General features: G+C 41.1%; 2 protein-coding genes across 7 annotated transcripts in view; one reads left to right on the top strand and one right to left on the bottom strand.

Moving 5' to 3' along the window:
* The window catches only part of LOC117536700 (ceramide transfer protein-like), a 25,727-nt gene extending 5,831 nt beyond the window's left edge, over positions 1–19,896 (top strand). Inside the window, exons 1-17 of one of the 6 annotated variants that reach the window (XM_034201675.1) lie at positions 1,043–1,592; positions 6,976–7,083; positions 7,930–8,068; positions 8,787–8,790; positions 10,995–11,089; positions 11,261–11,418; positions 13,122–13,214; positions 13,313–13,399; positions 13,590–13,682; positions 13,977–14,054; positions 15,087–15,182; positions 15,814–15,946; positions 16,037–16,107; positions 16,190–16,318; positions 16,529–16,658; positions 17,814–17,951; positions 18,364–19,896. In XM_034201675.1, coding sequence (XP_034057566.1) covers positions 1,521–1,592; positions 6,976–7,083; positions 7,930–8,068; positions 8,787–8,790; positions 10,995–11,089; positions 11,261–11,418; positions 13,122–13,214; positions 13,313–13,399; positions 13,590–13,682; positions 13,977–14,054; positions 15,087–15,182; positions 15,814–15,946; positions 16,037–16,107; positions 16,190–16,318; positions 16,529–16,658; positions 17,814–17,941 — 1,614 coding nt within the window. In that variant the 5' untranslated portion in view covers positions 1,043–1,520 and the 3' untranslated portion in view covers positions 17,942–17,951; positions 18,364–19,896. Of the gene's footprint in view, positions 1–1,041; positions 1,593–6,756; positions 6,866–6,975; positions 7,084–7,929; positions 8,069–8,786; positions 8,791–10,994; positions 11,090–11,260; positions 11,419–13,121; positions 13,215–13,312; positions 13,400–13,589; positions 13,683–13,976; positions 14,055–15,086; positions 15,183–15,813; positions 15,947–16,036; positions 16,108–16,189; positions 16,319–16,528; positions 16,659–17,813; positions 17,952–18,363 lie in introns of those variants that run through there. The other 5 variants (XM_034201677.1, XM_034201672.1, XM_034201676.1 and 2 more) reach the window with 5 other exon arrangements.
* Positions 19,897–20,451: 555 nt separating this feature from the next.
* LOC117536702 (phosphatidylinositol 4-phosphate 5-kinase type-1 beta-like) overlaps positions 20,452–24,393 on the bottom strand; it is a 43,460-nt gene continuing 39,518 nt past the window's right edge. Inside the window, 2 exon segments of the mRNA XM_034201679.1 lie at positions 20,452–21,650; positions 22,323–22,446. Of these exon segments, the coding sequence (XP_034057570.1) occupies positions 21,648–21,650; positions 22,323–22,446 (127 nt within the window). The 3' untranslated portion in view covers positions 20,452–21,647.

Genomic DNA, 24,393 nt, shown 5'->3' with positions numbered 1-24,393 from the left:
TTGAAATCATTCAGCCTACCATAGAATAGCCTCTTTTACTGCGACATAATCACATCTTGTTCCGAAAATGACATTATATTTGTAGTTTTCATTTTCATAGAACTGACAATAATTAAATGATCACAAATACTGTGAAAGTAGAACACATACAAACACACACTGAGCCAAATTTGTCACATCTGTTACCCAATATTATATTTTCAATTGTTTCTTCCTTTTAATTTAATCTATATCTGCCTCTAGCATTCACCTTAATGTCAGCATATTGTCGTGGAGCTCTGGGAAGTGACTTCAAATACATATTTTATAACACTTTCTAAAGCTACTTATTGAGGGTTACTTTTGTATCTACCAGTTATGTGAATATCTTACAATAATTGTGTTTGAATATGAGTCAAACTGTTGTAACATGATTACATTGAAAGGCACAATTAGGCTGTTATCGTACAAGGGGAAAAACTGTTTTTGTTCAAGTCCATTTGTGTTTGAATGCGTGTGTGTGTTTGTGTTGGTGGTGGTGGAAAAGTTGTGCTAAGTGTAGGGACTTAAGTGCAGCTCTTGATGAATAATTCATTTTTGTTATCGCCTGTTCTCACAGCAACTAAAATCAAGAGGGACATATAAAACACTCGATCATACCGAGAAGACTGTTCCATTCTGTCGGATTCAGAGGGGTGATATGGGAGGCAATGGGTAAAAAACTCTGTATTTATTCATAGTGTTTCCACCACTTCTTCAGGCCGGTTGTTGGCACAGTCTGAACACTATTGACCCAGATCAAGCTTTACAATGGAATATTAGTTGGTAGAAAAAAGAAAAGATAAAGGGGGGGTCAGGTAGATTGAAATAAAGCAGATACATGTTGTTTTCTCCTCTCTCTCTCTCTCTCTCTCTCTCTCTCAAGCTGCTTCACGCACAAACCTATTTGGTAGTTTAGTGGTTTATCACTCCCCTTCTCTCTCTCCCCTCTCTCTCTCTTCCTCTCTCTCATACATATATGCATGCACTGTTAATTTCTCTCCCTCTCTCACTCCATCTCTTACATGCAAACACACAGTCATGCTTGCTAGCTCAGAAATGGATGCCAGACAAAAAGATGGACAACATAAAAAGGTTTCACATATCCGGGTGTGTGGTCCGTTGATTTAGTTTCGCAGCAGGAGTGGAGTGCATGTACGTGTGCGTCTTTGGGTCCATGTGTGTGCCTGAGAGCAGACCTGCTTCACTCTGCGGGGGAATCTCAAGACTCGTCCTCTTCCCATCTCCTCTGCTTCACGGAGCAGCGAGTGTCTGCCACTCCCTCGACTGCTATGGAGAAAATGACTTTTCCTCTTCCTCTTTACCCTCTCTTGTAGCTGCTTTCTTCTTTTACTTGATGAGCTATTAGCTGTGGCTTTTCCTCCTCCTCCTCCTCCTCCTCCTCCTCTTCCCTTTTGTTCCTCAGTGAGGTGTGTCCAGAGACAGGGGAATACTGGATTTAAGCCTCTGAATTGTGGGAGTGTTGAGGGAGCGTCTGAGCCATGTGGGGGTCTGCACACCGTGGGGACTGCAGCAGTGTCCTGCTCTGCCTTGGCTGTTTCAATGGCCGAATGGTGGGCTTATAGCATGTTGGCATGCTGCTATCACTCATCACTGAAGTCTTTTAGTAGTATGCAAGTGTTGTGATATGAATGGTAAACATGAACGATGCGTGTATTCCTCCGTAAAACTTGTTATTTGCATGCATGCTGATTTTCACAAAAGTAGCTTTAATGGGCTAGCGTGAGAATTCAACTTCATGAGTCATTGAAATAAATCTCTATTTTGTCTTGCATGGCTGTGTGTGTTAGCATTTTTCCGACGGGTGATCTATCAAACAGCAATGTGTTCAGATGTGAAGAAGTGCCCAGTGGTTGCTATGGTCACTTACTGTACTCTCCTCTCATTACCATCACAAAGCTGTGGGCGCAGGATGCCATCTCATGTGTTGTGTCGAGTGGGTGTTGATTTGCAGGGCTGTGTGAGCAGACTGAGAGATGTCACTCTGGTGTTATCACACATTATTCTTCATGTTAATGCTGGATATCTTAAATTGCATTCTCATACAACAAAACTCTACTTTACTGTATGTTATGTTTAGAGGAAGACTTATTTCCGCCCCACTACATTTGGTGTTCACCTATCACATAAGATTAAAATCATTGCCTGGGTTAGATAGATGGTTAAAAAAAAGCAAAAATACTTTCACCCAGGAGGTCGCTGTTTATGTCCTGTGTGGAACCAAAAGTCAAAGTTCCCTTGTTTTAATTTAAGTCTGTAACTTTAATAATATAATTGTACTTATTCAAAGCCAAACCATTATATTTAACTAAACGTATCCAAGTCAAATTATCGCCTAAACCTTACCAAGTAGTTTTGTTTGGATGTGTTAATAATGTTTCATTAGTCTATTGATTTAGCTCTTGGTACACGCCCAAACCAGGATATGCTGTTGTTATATTTCAGTAACCCATGCCTTATGTAAATGTGTTCGATTAAAAACTGAAGGACAGTGCTGTTAGACAAAGTTTTGCTCGTTTTAACTTTCTGTCAAATGTTATTTTACCCGTGTAACTGCCCAACTGTGATTCTCGGCTGTTGAAATGTAGGTTGTCTTTGTTTAAGTACTTGACATGTTGTAGCATGGTTATGTACCAATGAGGATGGTATCGTTTAGCAAAGGAATCATTGTGCAATTGCCTTACGAAATGAAATCCATATTGCACTGCAGGTATCAACAGTTTAGTATTTGCTTAAGCCAGGTGATGTTATGCGTTGGAAGACAAAAAGTCAGTGTCAACAATCATTGACTTCTGTTTAAAATGTTAAGAAATAATCACCTTTTTAGCAATGTGACAAGCAAGCCCAACCCAGAGCAGCATGTTGTTGTAGATCTGACAGTTTAACACTTTGACTTAAACTTTCAGTACGTTGGAAATAGTTTATGCACATTTATAAGGCAAGGCAAGTTTATTTATATAGCACCTTTCAACACAAGGCAATTCAAGGTGCTTTACAAAAATGAAAGACATTCAGACAAAGGCATTTAAAAACAGTCATTAAGAAGAAAAGATAATAAAAAATACATGAATAAAAAGTACATGAATAAAAAGTTACAGTGCCATTTAAGATATGAATAGTTCACACAGAAGTTCCACTTTACTGATGAACACAACGGCTCAGTTTCAATTAAAAGCAGCGACAAAAAGAAAAGTCTTCAGCCTGGATTTAAAAGTAGTGAGAGTTGCAGCGGACCGGCAGGTTTCTGGGAGTTTGTTCCAGATATTTGGAGCATAATAACTGAACGCGGCTTCTCCGTTTAGTTCTGACTAAACCATTCAGTGCTTTATAAACCAGCAGCATTATTTTGAAATATATTCTTTGACACACAGGAAGCCAGTGTAAAGACTTCAGAACTGGAGTGATGTGATCCACTTTCTTAGTGTTCGTGAGGACTCGAGCAGCGGCGTTCTGAATCAGCTGCAGCTTTCTAATAGATTTTTTAGTGAGACCTGTGAAGACACCATTGCAGTAGTCCAGTCTACTGAAGATAAAAGCATGGACACGTTTTTCCAAATCCTGCTGTGACATTAGTCTTTTAATCCTAGATATATTCTTTAGGTGATAGTAGGCTGATTTAGTAACTGTTTTAATGTGACTGTTGAAACTCAGGTCAGAGTCCATGACTACACCTAGATTTCTGGCTTTATCTGTTGTTTTGAACATTGCACACTGAAGCTCAGCGCTAAGTTTTATACGTTCTGCCTTGGCTCCAAAAACCATTACCTCAGTTTTGTCTTTGTTTAATTGGAGAAAGTTCTGACACATCCAGTCATTGATTTGTTCAATGCACTTACTCAGTGTTTTAACTGGAGCATAGTCTCCTGGTGAAATGGTTATGTAAATTTGTGTGTCATCCGCATAGCTATGGTAACTTATTTTGTTGTTTTTCATTATCTGAGCCAGTGGTAGCATGTAGATGTTAAAGAGAAGAGGCCCCAAGATGGAGCCTTGAGGAACCCCACAATGTCAGATGTGTATTTACCTATAGAAACAAAGTTGTTTCTGTCCTTTAAGTAGGATTCAAACCAATTTAGAACTGTTTCCGAAAGTCCCACCCAGTTTTCCAGTCGGTCTAGTAATATGCTGTGGTCAACAGTGTCAAACGCAGCACTGAGATCTAATAATACTAAAACTGAAGTTCTGCCACTGTCTGTGTTTAAGTGGATGTCATTAAAGACCTTTACAAGAGCAGTCTCAGTGCTGTGGTTTGGACGAAAGCCTGACTGGAACACATCGAAACAGTTATTTAAATGCAAGAAATTACTCAACTGTTGAAAAACCACTTTTTCAATGATTTTACCGAGAAATGGGAGGTTTGATATGGGCCTGTAATTGTTCATTACTGAAGCATCTAGATTATTATTTTTTAAGAGCGGTTTAATGTATGCAGTTTTCAGGGCCTGTGGAAAAACACCTGAGTGAAGAGACTTGTTTACTATATGAAGTAGATCTGAGGCCATGCAGGGCAAAACATCTTTGAAAAACCCTGTTGGAATAATATCAAGGCAGCAGGAGGAGGATTTCAGAAGTTGTATAATGTCCTCTAGGTTTTTATCATTAATCTGATGGAATTGTGTCATGGTGTTTGAATTGATTTTAAGTGGACACAGAGACAAAACATTTGCTGTACCTGATGCAGAGGCACTGACTGTTTATAGACAGTCTTTAGACAATAACACGTTATCTGGTTGAGCTGCACTTCTTCATTTTGTATTATGATGTCCCTTATTCTATCTTTTTGAATGTTGCAATGTTTAATTACTTTTTAGACATTGTCAGGTATTTTTTATGGCTTGAGCTTTCTTGTTATATTATCGAATGCAGTGTATTTGTATGAATTGATGGTATGTTTTACACTCTTTATGAACCACCTGTGTAATATTTTGCTTCCAATCCTACATTATCTGATGCGGTTAGTTTCAACTAGGTCAATGCCTAAATGTATCACTTTACTCTTAATTTAACAGCCACATTGGGATTGTAAGAAAGTACACGTACCTTTTTGACAACAAATAGTGACACTTTATTTTGTTGGCCTGATGTTGAGCACTTTACATCTCAGATCACTATCTATTCAACATTATTTAGGGTCAAATCTATTTGTCCGTCACCCTGTTGTCAGTGTTCTAATCCCCTTTAGTACCTCATTCACACCAATGGTGTTTCGGGGCCGGTTCGGAGCTGGAGCTTGAAAAGCATCGGGTTTTCCTCTTCACACCGCAGCGGAGCAGCCTCTTAGCTTCGTTTCAAGCACCAAAAAATTGTCCGGCCAGAGCAAAAGCACCACATACGTCACGCTTACGTCGAGGCGGGGGCAGGGGCGGGATCAACTCCTGAACAACAACAAGAAGCCCGCGTTTTATCCAGCTTGTACACAACGATGGAGAAACTTAACAAGCAGCAGTGGTCCACTGAAGAGACCAGCTACCTACTGGGAATCTGGTCTTCCGAAGAGGTACAAAGGAAGCTGGAGCACAATCGGCCGTTGTTGTTGTTGTCGGTGTCAGTTGTGAGGGGTTTCCGCGCGGTTTGGCTTAATGAAGCAGGCACGCAAACGGTTACATCATGACGCAAACGATGACGCAATGACGCAGCACCAGTCTGACTCTGGGCGGTGTGAAAAGAGCCTCCGCTAAACCGAAGAACCGGTTCTGAACCTGAAAAGCTCTAGCACGGAGCTTGAACCGGATTTGCGTTGGTGTGAATGAGGTATAGGAGAGGAATATGTGTTTGCTTTCTCTCTCGTCTGTCACCTGACCCCCTCACTGTTCTTCCTCAGCATGCCACTTAGTAAACAGGGTGGGTTTACAGTCCCTTGAGGCCATGACTAAACCTCAACAAACATACATTTAAAACATACCCCAAACATGTTCAGTGTTTCCCAACGAATTTGATGCTATTTGTGGGGGCACCCCCCCCCTCAAATAACAAAATACATGCGAGTTCATGGCGACTGTAGCAGACAACATTCTTGTTTTTCTGCGTTTGCGTTGTTAATGAGTGAGACACACCGGAGTTAAGGATCTGTGGGGTTTATTCTCCCAAAAATATAATGTACAATTTACAACAACAAAAATAAATCTATTTGTGGCGGTCAATATTTAATTGAATCGATGTATCCTAACACTGATGTTAGTTTCCTGATTTATACGTAGAACCATTTCCGACCTTAGCCTGTCGCCTTAGCTCCACATTACTGTGTCTACTGGTTGGAAAAATGTGTGAATTTAACTTTAGGATCATAATGTTGGGTCATTCATTTGCCGTCTCCCTCTCTAAATGAGTAGATAACTGCTAACAGCTGCATGATGGAGACACAAGAATATATTGGCTTTGGTTGGGTTGGCTGGGTGTGCATGCACATGCTCTGTGTATTCCAAAAAGCTGCTGAGTTGGCAGTCCCAGGCATTGCCCCGTCATAAGTTTTCTGTTTAATGGAACGGATGAAATCACTGCCACTCCCTCCCTCTCTAAAGCCAGGCCATAATGTGGATCTGTATAATAACGCTATGTGAGACAGTACAATGTGTGTGCTGATAGAAACAACATTACTTCCTTCAATCAATGCTAGATCTGTCCACTCAGTGTTTCTTAACCACTTAGTATCAGCTATACTGGCTGTCTTGATGCAACTGGGCATTTGTCAGCAGACTTGGTGTGTGTAGGTGTGTGTTGGTGGAGGCCCTGCTCTGGTCTGGATCAGCATTACTCAGTGCTGCTGCAGACGGCTATAATTGATCTCCCCCTCTCTATGTCTGTCTTTAACGTTCCTTTTATATTGCAGGTTGTTAAATATGCTTTGTGCACATACCGATCCTTTGTTTTCCTCTATTCTTATTATTCACATCCTTCTCTCTCCCTCCCTCATTCTGTCTGTTTTCTCCCTCAATCCAGGCCGAGTCGGGTTACGGTTCAGAAAGCAGTCTCAGGCGTCATGGGTCCATGTTGTCTCTCACCTCAGCAGCCAGTGCCCTGTCCGCCACGTCCACATCCTCCTTCAAGGTAAAAACACCACTATAGTGGCTGTTTATCCAATGCACCAGGTTTCTAGGCCACTTAGTCTGCGAGCATATCTTAGTCCTGAATCAAGTTCCATGAAATACCAAACATTTTGTGAAGACCCGATGTACTCGGGCAGCTTTAAAAAGAACATTCATTGAAAGTAAGTTACAGCGACACAACCCTACCAACTTGATGATTGAAAAGTATGCCATATGCTATAAAACTTAATTTGAGTACACTTTAAATCAAAAACTTGTTTTGATCAACACTTCGAGCATCTTACTGGTATTAAGTAGTTAAACTCTTTTGGACAAGCATACTGAATGCTGCACTATCGATCAATAAATCAATTTGTCTTAGGGACCTTAACAGTTTGTAGAGAATACAACACCCTCTGTCCTTTAGACCCTCTCATCGGTCAAGGACAAACTCCCACAGAGAATAAAATATAACCATAACATAGTCCAATATACAAACGTTTACAAAAACAGTGGTACAAGTTTAAATGATATTCAAAGGATATGCCATCATGCCAAAACAAACGACTTTTCTCAAATATAAATATTTGCTTAAGGTGTCACAATGATCACCAGACTGTAGATGCTACAGTAAATGTTTTGAGTCCCTCTGAACTAGTTCCATCAATAGAGATGTTAACTTTGGCCACATATACAAAGTCCTCTTCTGAAACTACCAGCTAAATGCTAGATCTGTTGTTACTACCTTTGTCAGCTGAAAGAATTTGGACTTTTGTATTCTGACCTTGCCTTGTGTTTAAACAATAGAACGGAAATGAATCTTTCCCCTGACAGCTCACACTTCTTACTTCTGTTTGTCTCCGCTCAGAAGGGGCACAGGTTGCGTGAGAAGCTCGCTGAAATGGAAACCTTCCGGGACATTCTGTGCAGACAAGTGGACACGCTGCAGAAATACTTTGACTCCTGTGCTGACGTTGTCTCCAAAGATGAATTTCAGAGAGATAGAGGTAACCTGTGGCATAAAGCCTGTATAGTTTGAGATATGTATTTAAAAATAGGTTTTAAATTAGTTATAAGTAGGGTAAGATATATTATATTATACATATATATACAGGGTTGGGAGGGTTACTTTGTAAATGTAATCAGTTACTGATTACTGAATACATGGCTCTGAAAGTAATCCGAATACAGTTACAGTTACGTGTCTTAAAAAAGTAATCAGATTACTTTTAGATTACTTTTGGATTACTTTCTTTTTCCATAACAGATGGGTATGTTTTGGTGAACAGGAGACATAAAAAGGAAACTGAACGTGTTTTTACTGTTTTAATGTCTAATCAAGAGCACAACTGAAACATAACATCTGAAACGATGTAACAACATAATAAACTTGTTGGGGATGCAGCTTGGGATGTGAGGAGTGAGGGACACGGCTTAGAAAGGGCGTGTCGCCTTCTGTCCTGCCAGTGTTGGCAGGACATGAATTAAAATGTCGAACTCGGACTTCATTTTAAGGACATTTCGGCCAGGGGTGTATTTTTGTTTAAGCACCGGATTGGCAAAACAGGAGAGTGTGTGCACCAGTCTGCCTTGATCTATGAATTCATGTCCGTGACACTCACAGTATCTGCTGCCCGCAGCTGTTTTGTAGAAGGAAAACCTCCTTCACTTCATGAAATCTCTGCAGCGCCAGGAGGCAGCGGGAGGGTTAACTCAGCCTCTGAGAAGACAAGCCTTTCACGCACCGCCTTTACTGTGTTTACCTTCAGAATCATTAGAAAGGCTAAAGAGCGGTGTGGCTGATGTGTTTTAACCACACACACCTCTACACACACACACACACACACACACACACACACACACACACACACACACACACACACACACACGAACACAGATGCGCGATTTAAATGCAGACTTTTGTTCCTCCATGTTTCGTTGTTATTGTTTCACTGAGCGGACCCGCCCCTTTTTTTTCAAACGCTCCCTTTTTTGGTCCATCTGCGGCAGTAATAGGTTTTGTGCGCTGTGATGATTCGGCTGTACCTTTAGTAATGAATATTAAATGTTGTGAGGAAATCTTTCCACCAATAATTCCAATAAGTATTCCAAAATGTATTCACTTCAGGTTTACGAAAGTAACTGTAATCAGATTACTCGTTTTTCAAATGTAACACGAGCTGAATACAGTTACTTGATTTTTGTATTCTGATTACGTAACGCCGTTACATGTATTCCGTTACAACGTTACAACCCAACCCTATACATATATAGAGCAGTGTGGACATTGCAAAGAGGAATCAGTGTTGATGTCTACTAGGGTTGGGAACCGAAACTCGGTTCCAGATGAGAACCGATAAGAAAATGCCGGGTACCCATACAAAATATACAATTTCGGTTCTGCTTAATGGTTCTTAAGCGCGGTAGACCCTGTATTCCAGCGGGTCCGTCTGCACCGCGGCGCTGCGGTGACCCGGTGGAATACAGGGCGGGCCTGGAGAATCACAGAACAGCCGGTCGTCAGCGGGCCGTTGACCGGCCTGCACCGCCCTTTTTAAAAAAAAAAACGGCATTATGTAAGTTGCGCTGACAGGCGACAGAGGTCCACAATTGCCCCGCAGCGAGGCTCCTCCCGCCCTCCCGTAGACATTTCACGAGCTCAGTCGTTCTTATTATACATCCATGGCTCAGTCACTTCATAACACCAAAGATGGGTCGCGGTAAACGCTCTGAAGTGTGGCTCCACTACACTAAAAAAGAAAAAGACAAGGCACAGTGTAATGTCTGTTAATAGCTTGCCACAGGCAAAGCTCAGTTAAAATAAAGCACAGCTATTGTGCAATACATTTGTATTGCATGTATATATTTTATTTATAACAATTTCAGTTAAAGCTTAAAAGAATAAAGATATTTTTGTTATCTAAACGTTTGACCTCTTTCTTTTACAATTTTGGAATCGAAACGGGGAATCGATAAGAACCGGAATCGATAAGCGGAATCGGAATCGATAAATTTCAAACGATACCCATCCCTAATGTCTACTAGCCAAGGAAAGACTTTATAGTGTAGCTTTGCTTCATGCCATTTGAGAGTTAAAGGAGAGTGCTTGATACGGAAACAAAAATCGATATCCACTTTAAGGGTACTTTGTGGGTTGTTTAATCTCTGAGGCAAAAGCTTTCTGTATACTACAAAATCGCTGTCATATTGAAACAACTCTCATATGTCAGTTTAACAAATATGTATTTCAATCTGAAAGATGCTTTTGCTAAAAATTAAGCGTTTTGTCTTCAACAATTGACCAATTAAAGGTCCCATGTCATGCTTTTCCGGTTATTACCCGTCCCCTTGTGTGTTATGAAGGTTTTTCTGCATGTAAACGGTCTGCAGTCACAAACCCTCAAAGTACACCCTGTAGCGAGTAAAACTCTAACACAGAAAAGACCTGTCTATGCTGCCCCAGAACGCCTCACAGTGACGTGTGAATACCCAAATGGACCAATCCGCGGAGCCGTTACGTTTCCTCACACACACTCAATCTTTTCTCAGCTGCAGCTCCGCCGATTTCTCCTCCCTGAGACGGCGGGACGCAGCGAGGCTGGGTTTCGCTGTGTCTCAGACGGCCACTGGGCTCATAGGGAGGGGGGGCAGGAGCTCCAACAAGCTGTTTAGGACAGAGAATGAATACACATACTATACAGAGATGCTGTATGAGAAACGTGCACAATATACATCTATTTTAGTAGACCTCAACAATGGAATTATGATCAGTAGAAATGGCCATGACATGGGACCTTTAAGAAAGCAATTAGCAACTGTGGAGATGTAAAGACACCTGTTGAATATGGCCAGGTTGAGGTATTTCTGCCATCTTAAAATGTGCTTAACTGGACAGATAGATGTATCTAAGATGGCTGTTTCTCTCTTACCTGTAGAAGAAGAAGAAGAAGAGGATGAAGAGGACTTTCCCAACACTACAAGAACTGATGGTGAATGTAATCACAACAACAATGGCAGCAAAGAGAAATGTGAGTTGAACTGCAGTTAACTGTTTTATTTCATAATCTCTGTGGGGGGGAAAAATATATATTTATAAAAACTAAATAATTTGATTGTGAAATGCTAGACAGTCTGTGTGTCAGATCAAGTCACGAGGAAGCTGTCACGCTCGGTTATTTATTAGTTTCTCTCCGTGCCAGTGTTTCCACCTGCCAGTCCCAAAGGTATGAATGGAATAGACTTCAAGGGGGAGGCCATCACCTTCAAGGCCACCACGGCAGGCATCCTTTCCACTCTGTCCCACTGCATCGAGCTGATGATGAAGAGAGAGGACAGCTGGCAGAAGAGAGTGGACAGGGTACGACCTCGCACTCCACACACACACACACACACACACACACAGATTAAGATCACTCAGTGTGCTAAATGTCATGTTTCCTGAGTGGGCGTGGCAGCAGTCTGTGCTGTGAGGGAGGTTTAAAGAAAGTTAATCGCTGCCTTCCATCATCTTTAGGGAGTTGGTTATTATGACCAAGAGTTTAGTACTGTTGCCCTTTTTAGATGATGAAGTTGTGGTTTGATGATGAGGCTAATTGTGGAACATGTTAAGCTGCTCTAAAGGGTGGTAATTTAGCAAGATATTGTGCAATACAGTTCCCTGTTCAGCTGCCAAGTTTGCAATTGTAAAGCAAGATGGCGTGAAATAAACATTTGCTTAATTAGTGTTTAAAAAAGGTTTGGCAAAGTGTCGTCAAATTCTACAGTCTAGATCACCGGAACATTTTTTTTATATAAAGCTTCTTTACAGGTTGTTACTGAAAAACAACTATATCTGACATCATTTAGGTGACGTTAGATCAGTTTCAAAATAGCCCACCGGAAGCATAGATACACCTGTTCTCACAATGAGCTTTAACTCTATTGTTATTTGGAGTTGTGCCTTTGTTTTCATCTCTTCAGCTTTATCTAGAGAGCGGTCTGTGTCTTTAAAGGCGCTCCTCATGCTTACATCCTTCTCAGCTTATGTTGTCAAACCAGTTTTCTTTTCCAGTGTGTAAATGCGTTTTGCCCAACCCTAAAACCTACAAAAGTGCTTTCAGTTGGTTTGACTGCTCGGGTGAAACTACCTCAATCTTATCTGTGTTTGGTTATGTGTGTGACGCTGAGCCGCCGCAGTAGGGAAATAGAAACAGTTCAGAACACGCTCTCGAAGAAACAAGACTCACACCAAGAGGGGATTTTTCAAAAAGAATGACTGCCAAGACTTCATGGGGCAGTTTGTGGAAACCTTCGCTACAAAAGAGGGCAGAGCAGCTGAAGTACCAGACACAGAGATGGATACCTCTACAGACCTGCAGCCTTTTCTTTAAAGTAGGTCTCTCAGTCAGTCTGGTGGTGACACAGCTGACGACAGGTTCGCCTCTTGTTCTTTATGTGGTATACGTCCACACCCTTCTGCTTACTGTGTTTAGTTTAATATCCGCTATTGTTTTTGCTATGTTAGCTATCTTTCTCTTTTTGCATTATGTCTGGTTTCCTCAATGGTTTCAGTTACACATTAAATACGCTTGTTTTGAATCATTTCCACTGGCAGAGAAACCAAATTCATACACTGGTTTGTAATGTTTCAGTGCTTTAAAGTATTAGAAGGTGTTAATAGTGATATGATATCTCTAGTTCTTGATTTTAAAGCGATAGCCTGTTGTTTTTACTTCACTTGGTTGATTGTGTGAGCCTCTGGCAGGTAATGACACATTTAAGTAAAACCTGTTTTCAGCGTACACGCACGTACAGTAGTGGGTTCGACCAATTGTTGGCGACATGCTGCCCTCTCTCCACTTTTGTTACTCTTTATCTAAAGATAATACTGTGAACTGATAAAAGAGGCTTTGTCACAGAGGGAACATGCTATCTGACTCTGCGATATGAATTCCTGTAGATTGTTGTCAAAGGTTAAACGGATCTCCATTTCAATGCAGCACAGATGTTTAAATGAACATTTTCTATTTCACATGCTGTTATTTAATATAGTTGCAATAACAACACTCTCTGTGTGTTCAGGAGCTGGAGAAGAGGAAGAGGGTAGAAGATGCCTACAAGTCTGCGGTGAATGAGCTGAAGAAAAAGTCCCACTACGGAGGACCCGACTACGAGGCAAGATGAAATAAGAAACCATAAACGGCTTGATAAACAACATCACGTGTGCACTTTGATCTTCCTGCTCTGTTGCTGACAACGTGTGCTTTCCACAGGAGGGGCCCAACAGTCTGATCAATGAGGAAGAGTTCTTCGATGCGGTGGAAGCTGCTCTGGACAGACAGGACAAGATAGAGGAGCAGGTGTGATGAAGAGCTAAACTCAATGTCCTGTCCTGTTTTGACGCATGTGACAATAACACCTTTCAGTCTAGAAGGCGCATTGAATCTCTCCTCCTCCTCTCTTCCCTATCAACACATTCAAACGATGACAAATGACACGTGGGTGCTGAGAGGGCGTGTTGCCTTTTTCTTCTCTCTCTTTGTCCCTCAGTGCCACTCGGAGAAGGTCAGGATACCTCGACTAAGCCCCGTTCCTCCGGGTGACGCCTACTCCACCATCGGTACACACCGATACGCCGTCAAGGTGCTCATGACATTTCTTATTTGTCTTATCATTGTACATCTAGTTTCCGTTCTGCTTGGGCTACCTGATGCTACTCAGGCCTCATCGCTCTGAAGTCTTTAGAGCTCTGTGCTTCTCATAATGTGTCCTCACTGAGAATCAGTTTGTGCTTATTGTAATCATTTGAGCTGCTAATCATAAGCTGTTCATACGAAGAGCTTCTTGAACAGGTTGTGATTTTGTTCTCTGCACTGGCGCCGCTTTCTTTTTTGTTTCTTATTCTTTTCTGTTTCCATTTCCCTCTCTGCTGGACAGCCCCATAGCCACTCCTCTTCCCTCTCCTCCGTTGAGCTAGTCAGTGCCTCCGATGACATTCACAGATTCAGCGCTCAGGTACTGTATTTGGTCAACAGAGAGCACCCCTATCTGCTGTCAGAGCATGAACAGTATTTAACTAACGTATCCTGTGCTTTAAGTTGCATGTTATAGGAGGTTTTTACACTCAAACTTGTATCCATCATGTAACGCATGTTAGGGCTGCACGAAATATCGTGTCGTGACGATAATCGCGTTATGCGCATGCGCGATATTCACATTTTTATTTATTTTTTAGGACGAGCGATATTAAATAGGTAAATTAACTCAAACACGTCATGTTAAAATTATTTTTGCTGCTTGCTACAAAAGGAAAACTCGCGTGGCTCTCATGTCAGGGGTACTTGATAGCTTAAGATCCAGAAGTGCGTGACTAAAATCCTTCATCTGGTTAAATATAATTGTAAAAATACCAATTGTATAGCATTAAAGTTCAAGAAAGGATGGTTTGCGGACAAAAGAAACTGTCTTTTCTTCAATTCCTGTATTTTTTTATATCGCAGGGGGAAAAATATCGCAATATGACTTTTTTCCAATATCGTGCAGCCCTCACGCATGTATTAGGTAAAACACGAAGCCTGACCAGACAAAGTTCCTGGAGTGACTGACAGGTTGAAAAACTGTTATATTAACGCTGCATGACTGGAATCTATTCACACTCTTCATTCCTGCCTCCTCCTCTCACATCGCTCTGTCCTTCACAGCATCAATCCTTCAATAAAACCCCCTAGCAGGATCAAGTGTTGTATATTTATTCGCTTACAGCTCAGTGGTTAATCTATTTGCTAAGGTTATTCCTAAGATTCTGAATAGGGAAATACTAGTTTGACAATACTGTGATGTTATAAAAACCTCTGTGATCAAATACCAGCACAGTCGCTGTGAGTGTTCATTGCTCAAACCTATAAATCACTCATGTAGAATAGAATCAACTTGATCTTAGCATCCCTAATGCAATGTATTCACAGCATGCCCTCAAACAGGCAGGTGAAGAAAGATAAAACACTTACTCACATAATCCTTTAATCAATGCCTGTTTCTGTCTCTTAGGTGGAGGAGAATGTGCAGAACCACATGACCTACTCTCTTCAGGATATGGGTGGAGATGCCAACTGGCAGCTGGTAATAGAAGAAGGAGAGATGAAGGTGAGTGGGGAGCACCGAAGCTGTTCATCAATCATTTCCCTTTTATTTCTCGCTGTGAATATTTTAGACTATTCACTTTTTAGACGAGGCTCTGTGGTCGCAAGGGGAAGCACCGAGAACACCCGTATAAGCTAGGAGAGGAAGAAGACCTATTCAAATATTTAAATGGGACTAGATTGGCCTTTTTGGGGTTTTTCCTTTCCTGTAGTGTGTTGTATAGGTTTACTGGCAGTAGGAGGACAATAAAGAGCTTTGTGAACGTTAAAGCATGTAAACATGTCAGAGTAGAGACACAAAATGCAAATATGAATCTCAAAATGAGTTCTAAAATAAAAATATACATGCCACAATGGATAATCCAATAAATCCATACAATAAGAACTAAGTACTGTAGGAGCCATGAAACAATTCACAAAGCGGTATTTCTTTCTAATATTTCTCAGTGTTGTTATATCTAGCGTCACACTTAATGTCAAAATGTGTTTCCTTAAATCACTACAAGAACCTAATATATATAATTTCAGTTATCCCTCAATGGTAAAACTTTTAGCAGTGAGGTTGCAACAAAGGGTCATATGGATGAATTGATTTGTCTTAATTAATGTGATAATTGTATTGTTTTCTGTCACAGGTGTACAGGAGGGAAGTGGAGGAGAACGGTATTGTGCTGGATCCTCTCAAAGCCACGCATTCAGTGAAGGGCGTGACGGGACACGAGGTCTGCCACTACTTCTGGGACACGGCGGTCCGAATGGACTGGGAGAGTAAGTTGACTCAGAAGTCACTGTCACATCAACACCGTTTGACTTTCTCTGTTTTAATCTCAAAAACTGACTGATCTCTACTTCCTTCAGCCACTATTGAAAACTTCAACGTTGTGGAAACGCTCTCTGATAACGCCGTCATTGTTTACCAGACGCACAAGGTACATTCCTGGTGGTTTTGAAAACATGTTGCACATCAGTGATGTTCTGTAGCTCTGACTGAAAGCCTCTGTTGTGTTTCAGAGAGTGTGGCCGGCCTCTCAGAGAGACGTGCTCTATCTGTCAGCCATCAGGAAGATCCTGTCGACCAATGAGAACGACCCCGACACGTGGCTGGTGTGCAACTTCTCTGTGGACCACAACGATGCCCAGGTCAGATTACCTCATCAACACCTGTCAATATCATGCAGTAGAGCGAGGGCGATGTGTCAGGCTTCCAAGTGCTGTAATAATTATACATTTGGTTCATTTAAGCATATAATTACAATAACCTTTAACCCCCAGGCCCTCTGTCAGATAGCTAGAGTGAGACTTGTGGCAGCTTGGAGTTTGTTTTCATTTACATTTTTGTTTTACTTCCAGCCCACAAACCGGTGCGTTCGTGCCAAAATCAATGTTGCTATGATCTGCCAAACGCTGGTCAGCCCACCAGAGGGGGATAAAGAGATCAGCAGAGACAACATCCTTTGTAAGATCACCTACGTTGCCAATGGTGAGTGTCTCTCCAGCCCATTAAGGTATAGATCTGTGTTTATAGATCTGCAGCCTACAGAACAAAGCACCTCCATCATCATCAATCTAATAAAGTACCTACAAGCGCCTCAAGATTAACTACAAACTAGTGTGAGTACCAGAAGGAAGAGTTTTGGCTGAGGCCTGACTCCTGATCAATTTCATGTGTGATGATTCATACTAATAATGTTATTTAAATCCTTTGAAGTTATTATGTTGTTTATACTGCACTTCTATTCTATTGCACGTCTGCCTGTTTCATTCGTGGGAGATTTTACTTTTTCACTGCAAAGGCCAAAGGACAGACGATGATGTATAGATTGGAAAAGCTCTCTTAAGGCAAATTAGTTATTTATAAATTGGACTTTAAGATTTAAATGTGATGCAACTAAAACCCCACAAGTTATCTAAACTACAAAAGAGAGATGGAGGAAAGCATGAATAATGTCAGACACTATGGCATTCATGCTAATTCACTGGCAAGCCGGTAAAAACCATTTGAGTGAATAATAGCCTCAGGCCAGTCGGAGCTCAAATATCCCATCAGCCTAAATAAATACAGCTCGAGTCAGCACATGAGAGGTTATCTGGGGGGGGGTGTTTGTTTTGTTGACTACTGAGAAGTAGCTGCCAGTCACAGAAGTGCCTCAAAGAAGTGGATTGCCTGTAGCTTGCTTCTTACTATTTTTTAGTTGTATGTTCATTCCTAATTATTATTATTATTGATGATGCAGTATGATGTTACTGAGTTGCTATTAGTTTGTGTTTGACAGCCTTTCCTCAAAAGATTCAGAACAACCTCATAGGAGCCAGTGTGTCTGCTGCTCTTGGTACAGTAAGCTGGACCAAGAGTGTGCGTGCTTCCGTCTTTCAAGTATTATTCCAGACTTTGACTTCCCCTGACTTCCTGTAGGCGGGTTTATCGTGACATGAAGCAGCGCTGGAGAAAGTATCAGCCAGTGTATTGTTTGTGAAGCAGGACAGGTCAGGGGAGTTTAATAAGACAATGCCACTAGAGGGCAGCCTAGACCTGTTTGTGTACAGTGTACGCACACTGTGGGTTTAATTTAGATGAATGGTGTTCTTGTCAGTAAGCACACACAGTTTCCTGATGATTTCCTCTGTGTGTCTGCAGTAAACCCAGGAGGCTGGGCGCCGGCCTCCGTCCTCAGAGCCGTGGCCAAGAGAGAGTATCCCAAGTTCCTCAAACGCTTCACCTCCTACGTCCAGGAGAAAACGGCTGGGAAGCCCATCCTCTTCTGAACGCAATGAGGTAACCAGGGGCAGTCGAACACTCATTACACTCAAGACATGGTGCTTTATCTGTATTTAAATGTAAGGGGGGTTCGTTTAGCATGAAACACTTGAAATAACTAAAGGATAAGTTAAAGAAAGTGAGGGCTAAAAAGTTAGCAATGCAGACCTAAACATTTCAGATGTGTGTATCTCACACTGCACTGTAACTTTAATTCATGTACCTTTTTGTTATTCATGTTTTATTATCTTTATCTCTTAAATGAGTGTTTATAAATAATATGTTTCTTAATGTCTTTCATTTTTGTAAAGCACTTTGAATTGCCTTGTGACGAAAGGTGCTGTATAAATAAACTTGCCTTGTCTTAAAAAGACATACAAAATAGTTCAGCTTTTCTTGGATATTGATTTAATAAATCTTTTTGTTTCAGGCTTGCGGAGGGCCACGTTCGCCCAGTGGAAAGACTACATTGTTCAGTGTTGAACCGGCGCTCAAAGACTACATGACCCATTCACTTATCAATAAGAATGTGTTAAACTACTACTCGCAGGACCCTTTATCACCCAGGACGTCCTGCTGGACTCCTGCTTGTAGAAGAGACTGGTTCTACGGCTTTAATCCATCAGTAGTTGTCGTCCCGGCCACCATGTTGTTGGGCATCGGTACACTTGTATGTCAATTCAAGAATTGCCTAAGTGGTTTTTGAGTTGTTGTTGTTACCAATGATTGCTTTTTTTTGTAAATTGTTTTGTACATTTCTTATGATTACCTATTTCTTGACTTTTGTTTGGGTTTGCTTTAATCACTAGTATTACAGCTACTTGTGTTGCTGCTGCTAAAGTAACTACCATGAGAGAGGAGAGTCGATTTTGACAAGACAGCGTTGATGAGGTGTGGTGCAGCGTCTCCTCCTCCTGCCTTCTCCTGTCCCTCTGGTGAGGACTCTCTTTGCGGTTTGATGCTTTGAAATCTTTATATTTCTAGATTGTAATGAAACTAGCTGTCAGAAAGCACCAGGGACACAATGTATTGTACAGAGAAAATATGTTCTCAGTTAGTCTACCAATATGAGAAATGTGAATTGACTGTTAAATGCTTGAATTTGATTACATTCATGGGCCAAGGACACCTGAAGCTGCAGATTAAGTCATGTTGGACAATATCTTTGACACGGTTGAAGTGATAATCAATAATTGAATATAAGTGTAGTTGACTGTGGTCTATAGATGCTTATTTGCAGCCTACTGTCAGTGTGTATTGTCTTTAATCCCCACATAACACAGGTTTTGACAGTCGTTTTGCAAAAGGCCAGCCAAAGTGTCTCATGTAAAGTTGCCTCTCTTTTATTGAGAGATGAGTGGATACGTTTTATAAACCCCTGGGTGGATTTTTACCAAAAAAAAAAATCATTCATGAGTGTTTTTAAATTAGTCCCGCTGCTATTGAGCAAGATAAGGTAACTTTGTAATATGTTGAGTAGGATATCATCTACACCCCAGACTCCTAGTCATACTCACATTTCACATGCCACACTACAGTGCAGTGGCCTCTTGCCCTTTGACTGATAAACTACCCCCAGAATGCCTTGGACACCAGGATGGAAATCCAGGTTATATTTACTGTACATCCACCAGATGTGCATTTATCAACACTGAAATGAAGCGGGGGGGGGAGGGTCAGCATTTCACATCATCTTACCTCAAGATTTAAATTGACTTTAGATTGTATTTGATGACAAAAAGTTGGGAGTTTTGCAATCACAAAGGGGTCAGAATTAAGGAAGGATCTGGATTATTGTTTTGCTGATGATTACAAGAGCCACGAGCAATGTCAGCCGAAGAATGCGTTTAGCGTTTTTAATATTTTGTATATTTCTAAGTTGTACATCAGAAGTGTTATTATTTGCACTAAATGTAATGCAATTTGACAATGTTCTGTAAATTAAAATGGTTACACAACAGAAGCAATAGCACTGTTTAAGTTTAGTATACTGCTGTGAAAGTGAGGGTCATTTCTTAAAGTGGGCCTATTGTGCTTTTTGTGTTTATCCCTTTCCTGTAGTATGTTATAGGTTTGTGTGCATGTAAATGGACTGCAAAGGCTAAAATCCCAAAATTCATTCCAGAGGGATTTTCTCTCCCACACACTGAAATGCCTCGATTGTAATTCTTTGTTTACTTCCGTTCCGTAACATGTGATTATATTGGCTAGCACTCCCAACACATTGCATGCGATAGGCATAGGCAAGGGGTGGGACCTCTCTTAGCGGTTGACCAATCACAACAGAGTCGGCCAGCTAACCAATCAGAGCAGACTGTGCTCAGACAGAGGGTCAAAAGAGGTGCTGCAGTACAGGTAGTATGCGAAAAATAAAGAGCTTTTGAACGTCAAAGCATGGAGACATGTCACAGTAGAGGCACAACATATAAATTCAATCTGAAATTCAGCATAATAAGGCCCCTTTAAAATCACAAAACAAAGACTTTTTCAGAAGCATCATAAGCTCAACAGAAGACCCTGACATTTTAGCCATTTATTTATACGAGTCTCTAAATATAAATATGCATTGTCTTTACATTCAGCGATTTATAGTATTTTTCAGCAAATGGTAAAATGTTGAGATTTACATAATAAATGATGGTCTCAACTGACGTGTGATCGTGGAATTCAACATTTATAGTCGGATATGGTCTTGATGATGGCATCGGACAGCTTCTAATGTAGGCTGCATGTTCCATAACTTCTTGAAGAGGACCCACTTTTTCAGTATCAAAGGATATCCTGAGTTAAAGCATCGTCAGTCACAAAACTATTAGCTCCACATCAAAAATTATCTACGTTGTTCCTTCACTGTCTCTGTACATGTAGTATCAAGGACTTACAGAGGTGTGCATTTGTAAAGAGGAACTAAAAGTGCATATTCACGTATCCAAATGTGTGCTTATGTCAGGTAGCCCACCCACTAAAGCAACTTCTTGAGAGAAAGATATTTCTTACAGTAATCATAACCGATGTCCAAAGTGCGAGTGCACCGTCCCTCGGCTCTGTGCTTCATCAAAGATCCTGTAACTGTCCTCTCTTCAGGTTATCGTCAAGGCAGCGCGAACAACAGCCCAGTAAGGGAAAAAGGTTGCTGCTTCAACCACGTCACAGTCTGTATTTGGCCTCCGGAGCTTCAGAATCCATCATGTTAGTTCATGAGTCTTTTCTCATCCTTGCTGGCTTGTGTCACATCCTCGTTCATCAGGGACAAAGACGACGTCATTAATTCACTGTAAACATTTCTCTTCTGATCAGCAACATTGCAAACTTTAAAAAGGTCTGGTCAGCAGAGAAACACGGTCAAAGAAATGTATCTACCCTCTCCTCATATGTATTAAGATATAGTAAATATCTCGATCTTTGTGTAGGCCATGGAAACAGAATACATATATAAAACTTAATGGCACTGCGTTGATGCATGCTCTAAAAAGCGACACAGCCTGGTGTTCATCATATTACATTGGTCACATTGTTCCTGCAGATGTCCGTCGTTGTGTCTTCTTTTAGTCCATCAACCGGTGGAGGATCTCTGTCTTTTTATGTGTTGGCAATACGAGTGGCAACATGGATCTAGCAGCACAGGAAGTCAAAGGCCAGCCTGGTTGGTTAAATGGAGTGCGGTGATTGTCTGATGATTGGCAGGAGGAAATGGAGGTTTTAACGCTGCTCTTTTCACTGTCAGGGACAAGAGAGAAAAGGGCGATCATCAATGTGGCAAAGGCCTGAAGGTAACCAAGCTGAACATCTAGAACAGGGGTGTTCAAACTTTTTTCACTGAGGGCCACATACGGAAAAATATACGAAGGGCTGGGCCACTCACTAGAGGTGAGGTATATTGCCTCATAAATTAAGTTATACGTTAGCAAAATCAATCAAATGTAGTTAAATTATGTTTGATACTTGAATATGCTTTAAGAAAAAACCCGCCTACATCACAGGTTTCATTTATTTTGTTAGCAGCTCATTCCTTAAAACAGAAGCGTCTGATTGCGTATAAGAGGAAATATGAAGGGTCTATTTCAAGCTTGTTATACAAATAGGTTATTGGGCTTTTTTCTTATCAACTTAGATTTGTTAGAAATAGTTTTAAACTTGAATTGACTTAATTTATTTGAAAAGCGCACTTATTAACACATGAATACACTACTGAGTAATATATGTTTACATATATATTTAAGAAGTACAATCTAAGACAAGCACCATTTGTGGGCCATATTCCATTATACTTTCACAATCTGCTGAGGGCCGCAGTTTGGCCCCCGGGCCGTACCCCTGATCTAGAACCAACACCTTTATAAAGACAAAACCTAATTGACCCCACAGGGACCTGAATGGAGGAACACTCACCAAGTACACATCCAGAACCGAGCCGTCATCGCGGTCTAGGTCCACATCCATGGTGCTCTGCTCCGAAGTGAGGCAGATAGCGCTGTCCTCCAAGGTGAACGTGGAGCTGGAGGCAGCGTCATCTCTGAAAGGGAACAATAATTCTTCATATTAACCTACGTAGGAGACACCACTTGGTGTTTATAGTCTGGGTCAGAGGCAGCTGTCCAAACAGTGCTTAGAAAGTGATGAGAAAACACAGCCTCCACAAACAAATCACATACTATTGCAGAGAGTCTGACATCAAAGAGACAAAGAGATGTACCGACTGCGAGCATGATGGGAAACCTGTCTGCTGCCGGCCTCAGTGAGAGGCTTACAGTCTCACAAATATCTCACAGGAAATGAACAAAATCTCCTTAAGATTGGCCAGATGTGAACACAGTGACATAATGCAAGCCTTGCTGAGATGGTACAAACCTAAGAATGTAATTGTTGTAGACAATTGCACAACCTTTACTTTGATTTGAAATTCTGATTTTAATACTTGAATACTTAGGAAAAACTTAAGATATGATGATTTGGTATTGATGAAACCATCCGACATATTTAAGTAACTAAAACCCTGAGTGGGTTAACAGATAATTAATTGTTACCAATTGTTAGTTCATTTTTTTTTAAATCCTACTTTAATACTTTTACTTAAGTAAAATCCAGTGCTTTTACCTAACTATATTTACAGAGTGGTATTAGTACTTTTATCTCAAAGAATCTGAACACTTTTCCCACCACTCGATATTAACAAAAACTAGAACATGAAAAATACATTTGGAAATAGAAAATGGCGTTACAAAATAATTCACAAATGTATCAGAGAGTAAAACCTACAGAGGCATCACCTTCTGTAAGAGCTCAAAGAAATGTAATATACACAAAACCTCTTAACTTAAAACTTGCCACCAGCAAATACAAGGACTTCAACAAGGAGAGCCTGCATCAACACATGAGTCACGTGACTAGGTGTAGCTTGACCTTTAGGAGAGAGCATTGTTGTTTCTCTACATTTCCGCCACTTGAGAGCGGTTCCCCAGGTATTTCTATCAGGTGACTCCCTGATAAAGAATGTGATTTTTACACTTTTATGACTTGTGAGAAATTCAAAATGAAAGCCAGGTGGAGAGGAGCTCAATCCCACCCTGACACATCACACCCCGATGGTGTTAGCCCTGTAACTGGGACACCGGCTGTAAGACAGGGATGATTGTTGGTGGGTACATACAGTCGCCACGCCACAACATTGTCCTCTTTTGTCCCAGTGTTTCTGCAGCATAATGGCACAAAGTAAGGCCACGTCAAAGCCCCCGTTTACATATTTATGAAAACAGTTGACAGAACAATGTCAGCGCAGCAGCAGGTGACTGATGAAGCCTCAGAGAGCGAGCTCAACCTGACACTGCTGGACAGAAGGACAAAAGGACAGGGGAGGACGACGTTTTAAATATGCTTCTGGCAAAAGGCAAATTAATCCTAGCCACCCTGAAGATAGAGTGTAACAAAATAAATGTGGTGTAGTTGTATTACAATCTAATCTTTTATTAGATTGTAATAGTATGATACATTGAATGAATAATAATAGAAATTGCTGTGAGAACTGCTGATAAATAAGCCAGTGAAGGCTTTCAGGCCTTGAAGAACAGATAAGCCGTTCAATGGAAAAAGGTTGTGCTTTATGAATATTCCCTTTTTTCTGTCTTGTAAATGTAACAGTACCCACCATCACACCTTTTATCCTTTCTTTCTTTCTGTGTGTCTGTGTGTGTGTGTGTGTGTGTGTGTGTGTGTGTGCGTGCGTGTGTGCGTGTGCGTGTGTATGCATGCATGCATGTCACCAGGCCAGCTGAGTCACCTACTCCATGACGCACATGTGATGTAAGAGCAAAGGTGGCAATAACGTAGGAGTGTGTGGATGTGTGTGTAAGGCGTGGCAGATGTACTTGCCTTGCTTCTGGCCTAACCTGCAGCATTGTTTTAAGGGTGATAAACGACACACTCCACCCATAAATCAACACAGAGTGTCTTCATGAAAGCAAAG

Source organism: Gymnodraco acuticeps, unplaced genomic scaffold (assembly GCF_902827175.1).
Source record: "Gymnodraco acuticeps unplaced genomic scaffold, fGymAcu1.1, whole genome shotgun sequence".
NCBI lineage: Eukaryota > Metazoa > Chordata > Actinopteri > Perciformes > Bathydraconidae > Gymnodraco > Gymnodraco acuticeps.
Note: the sequence above shows the minus strand (reverse complement) of the source record. Positions and strands in the feature narration are given on the sequence as shown.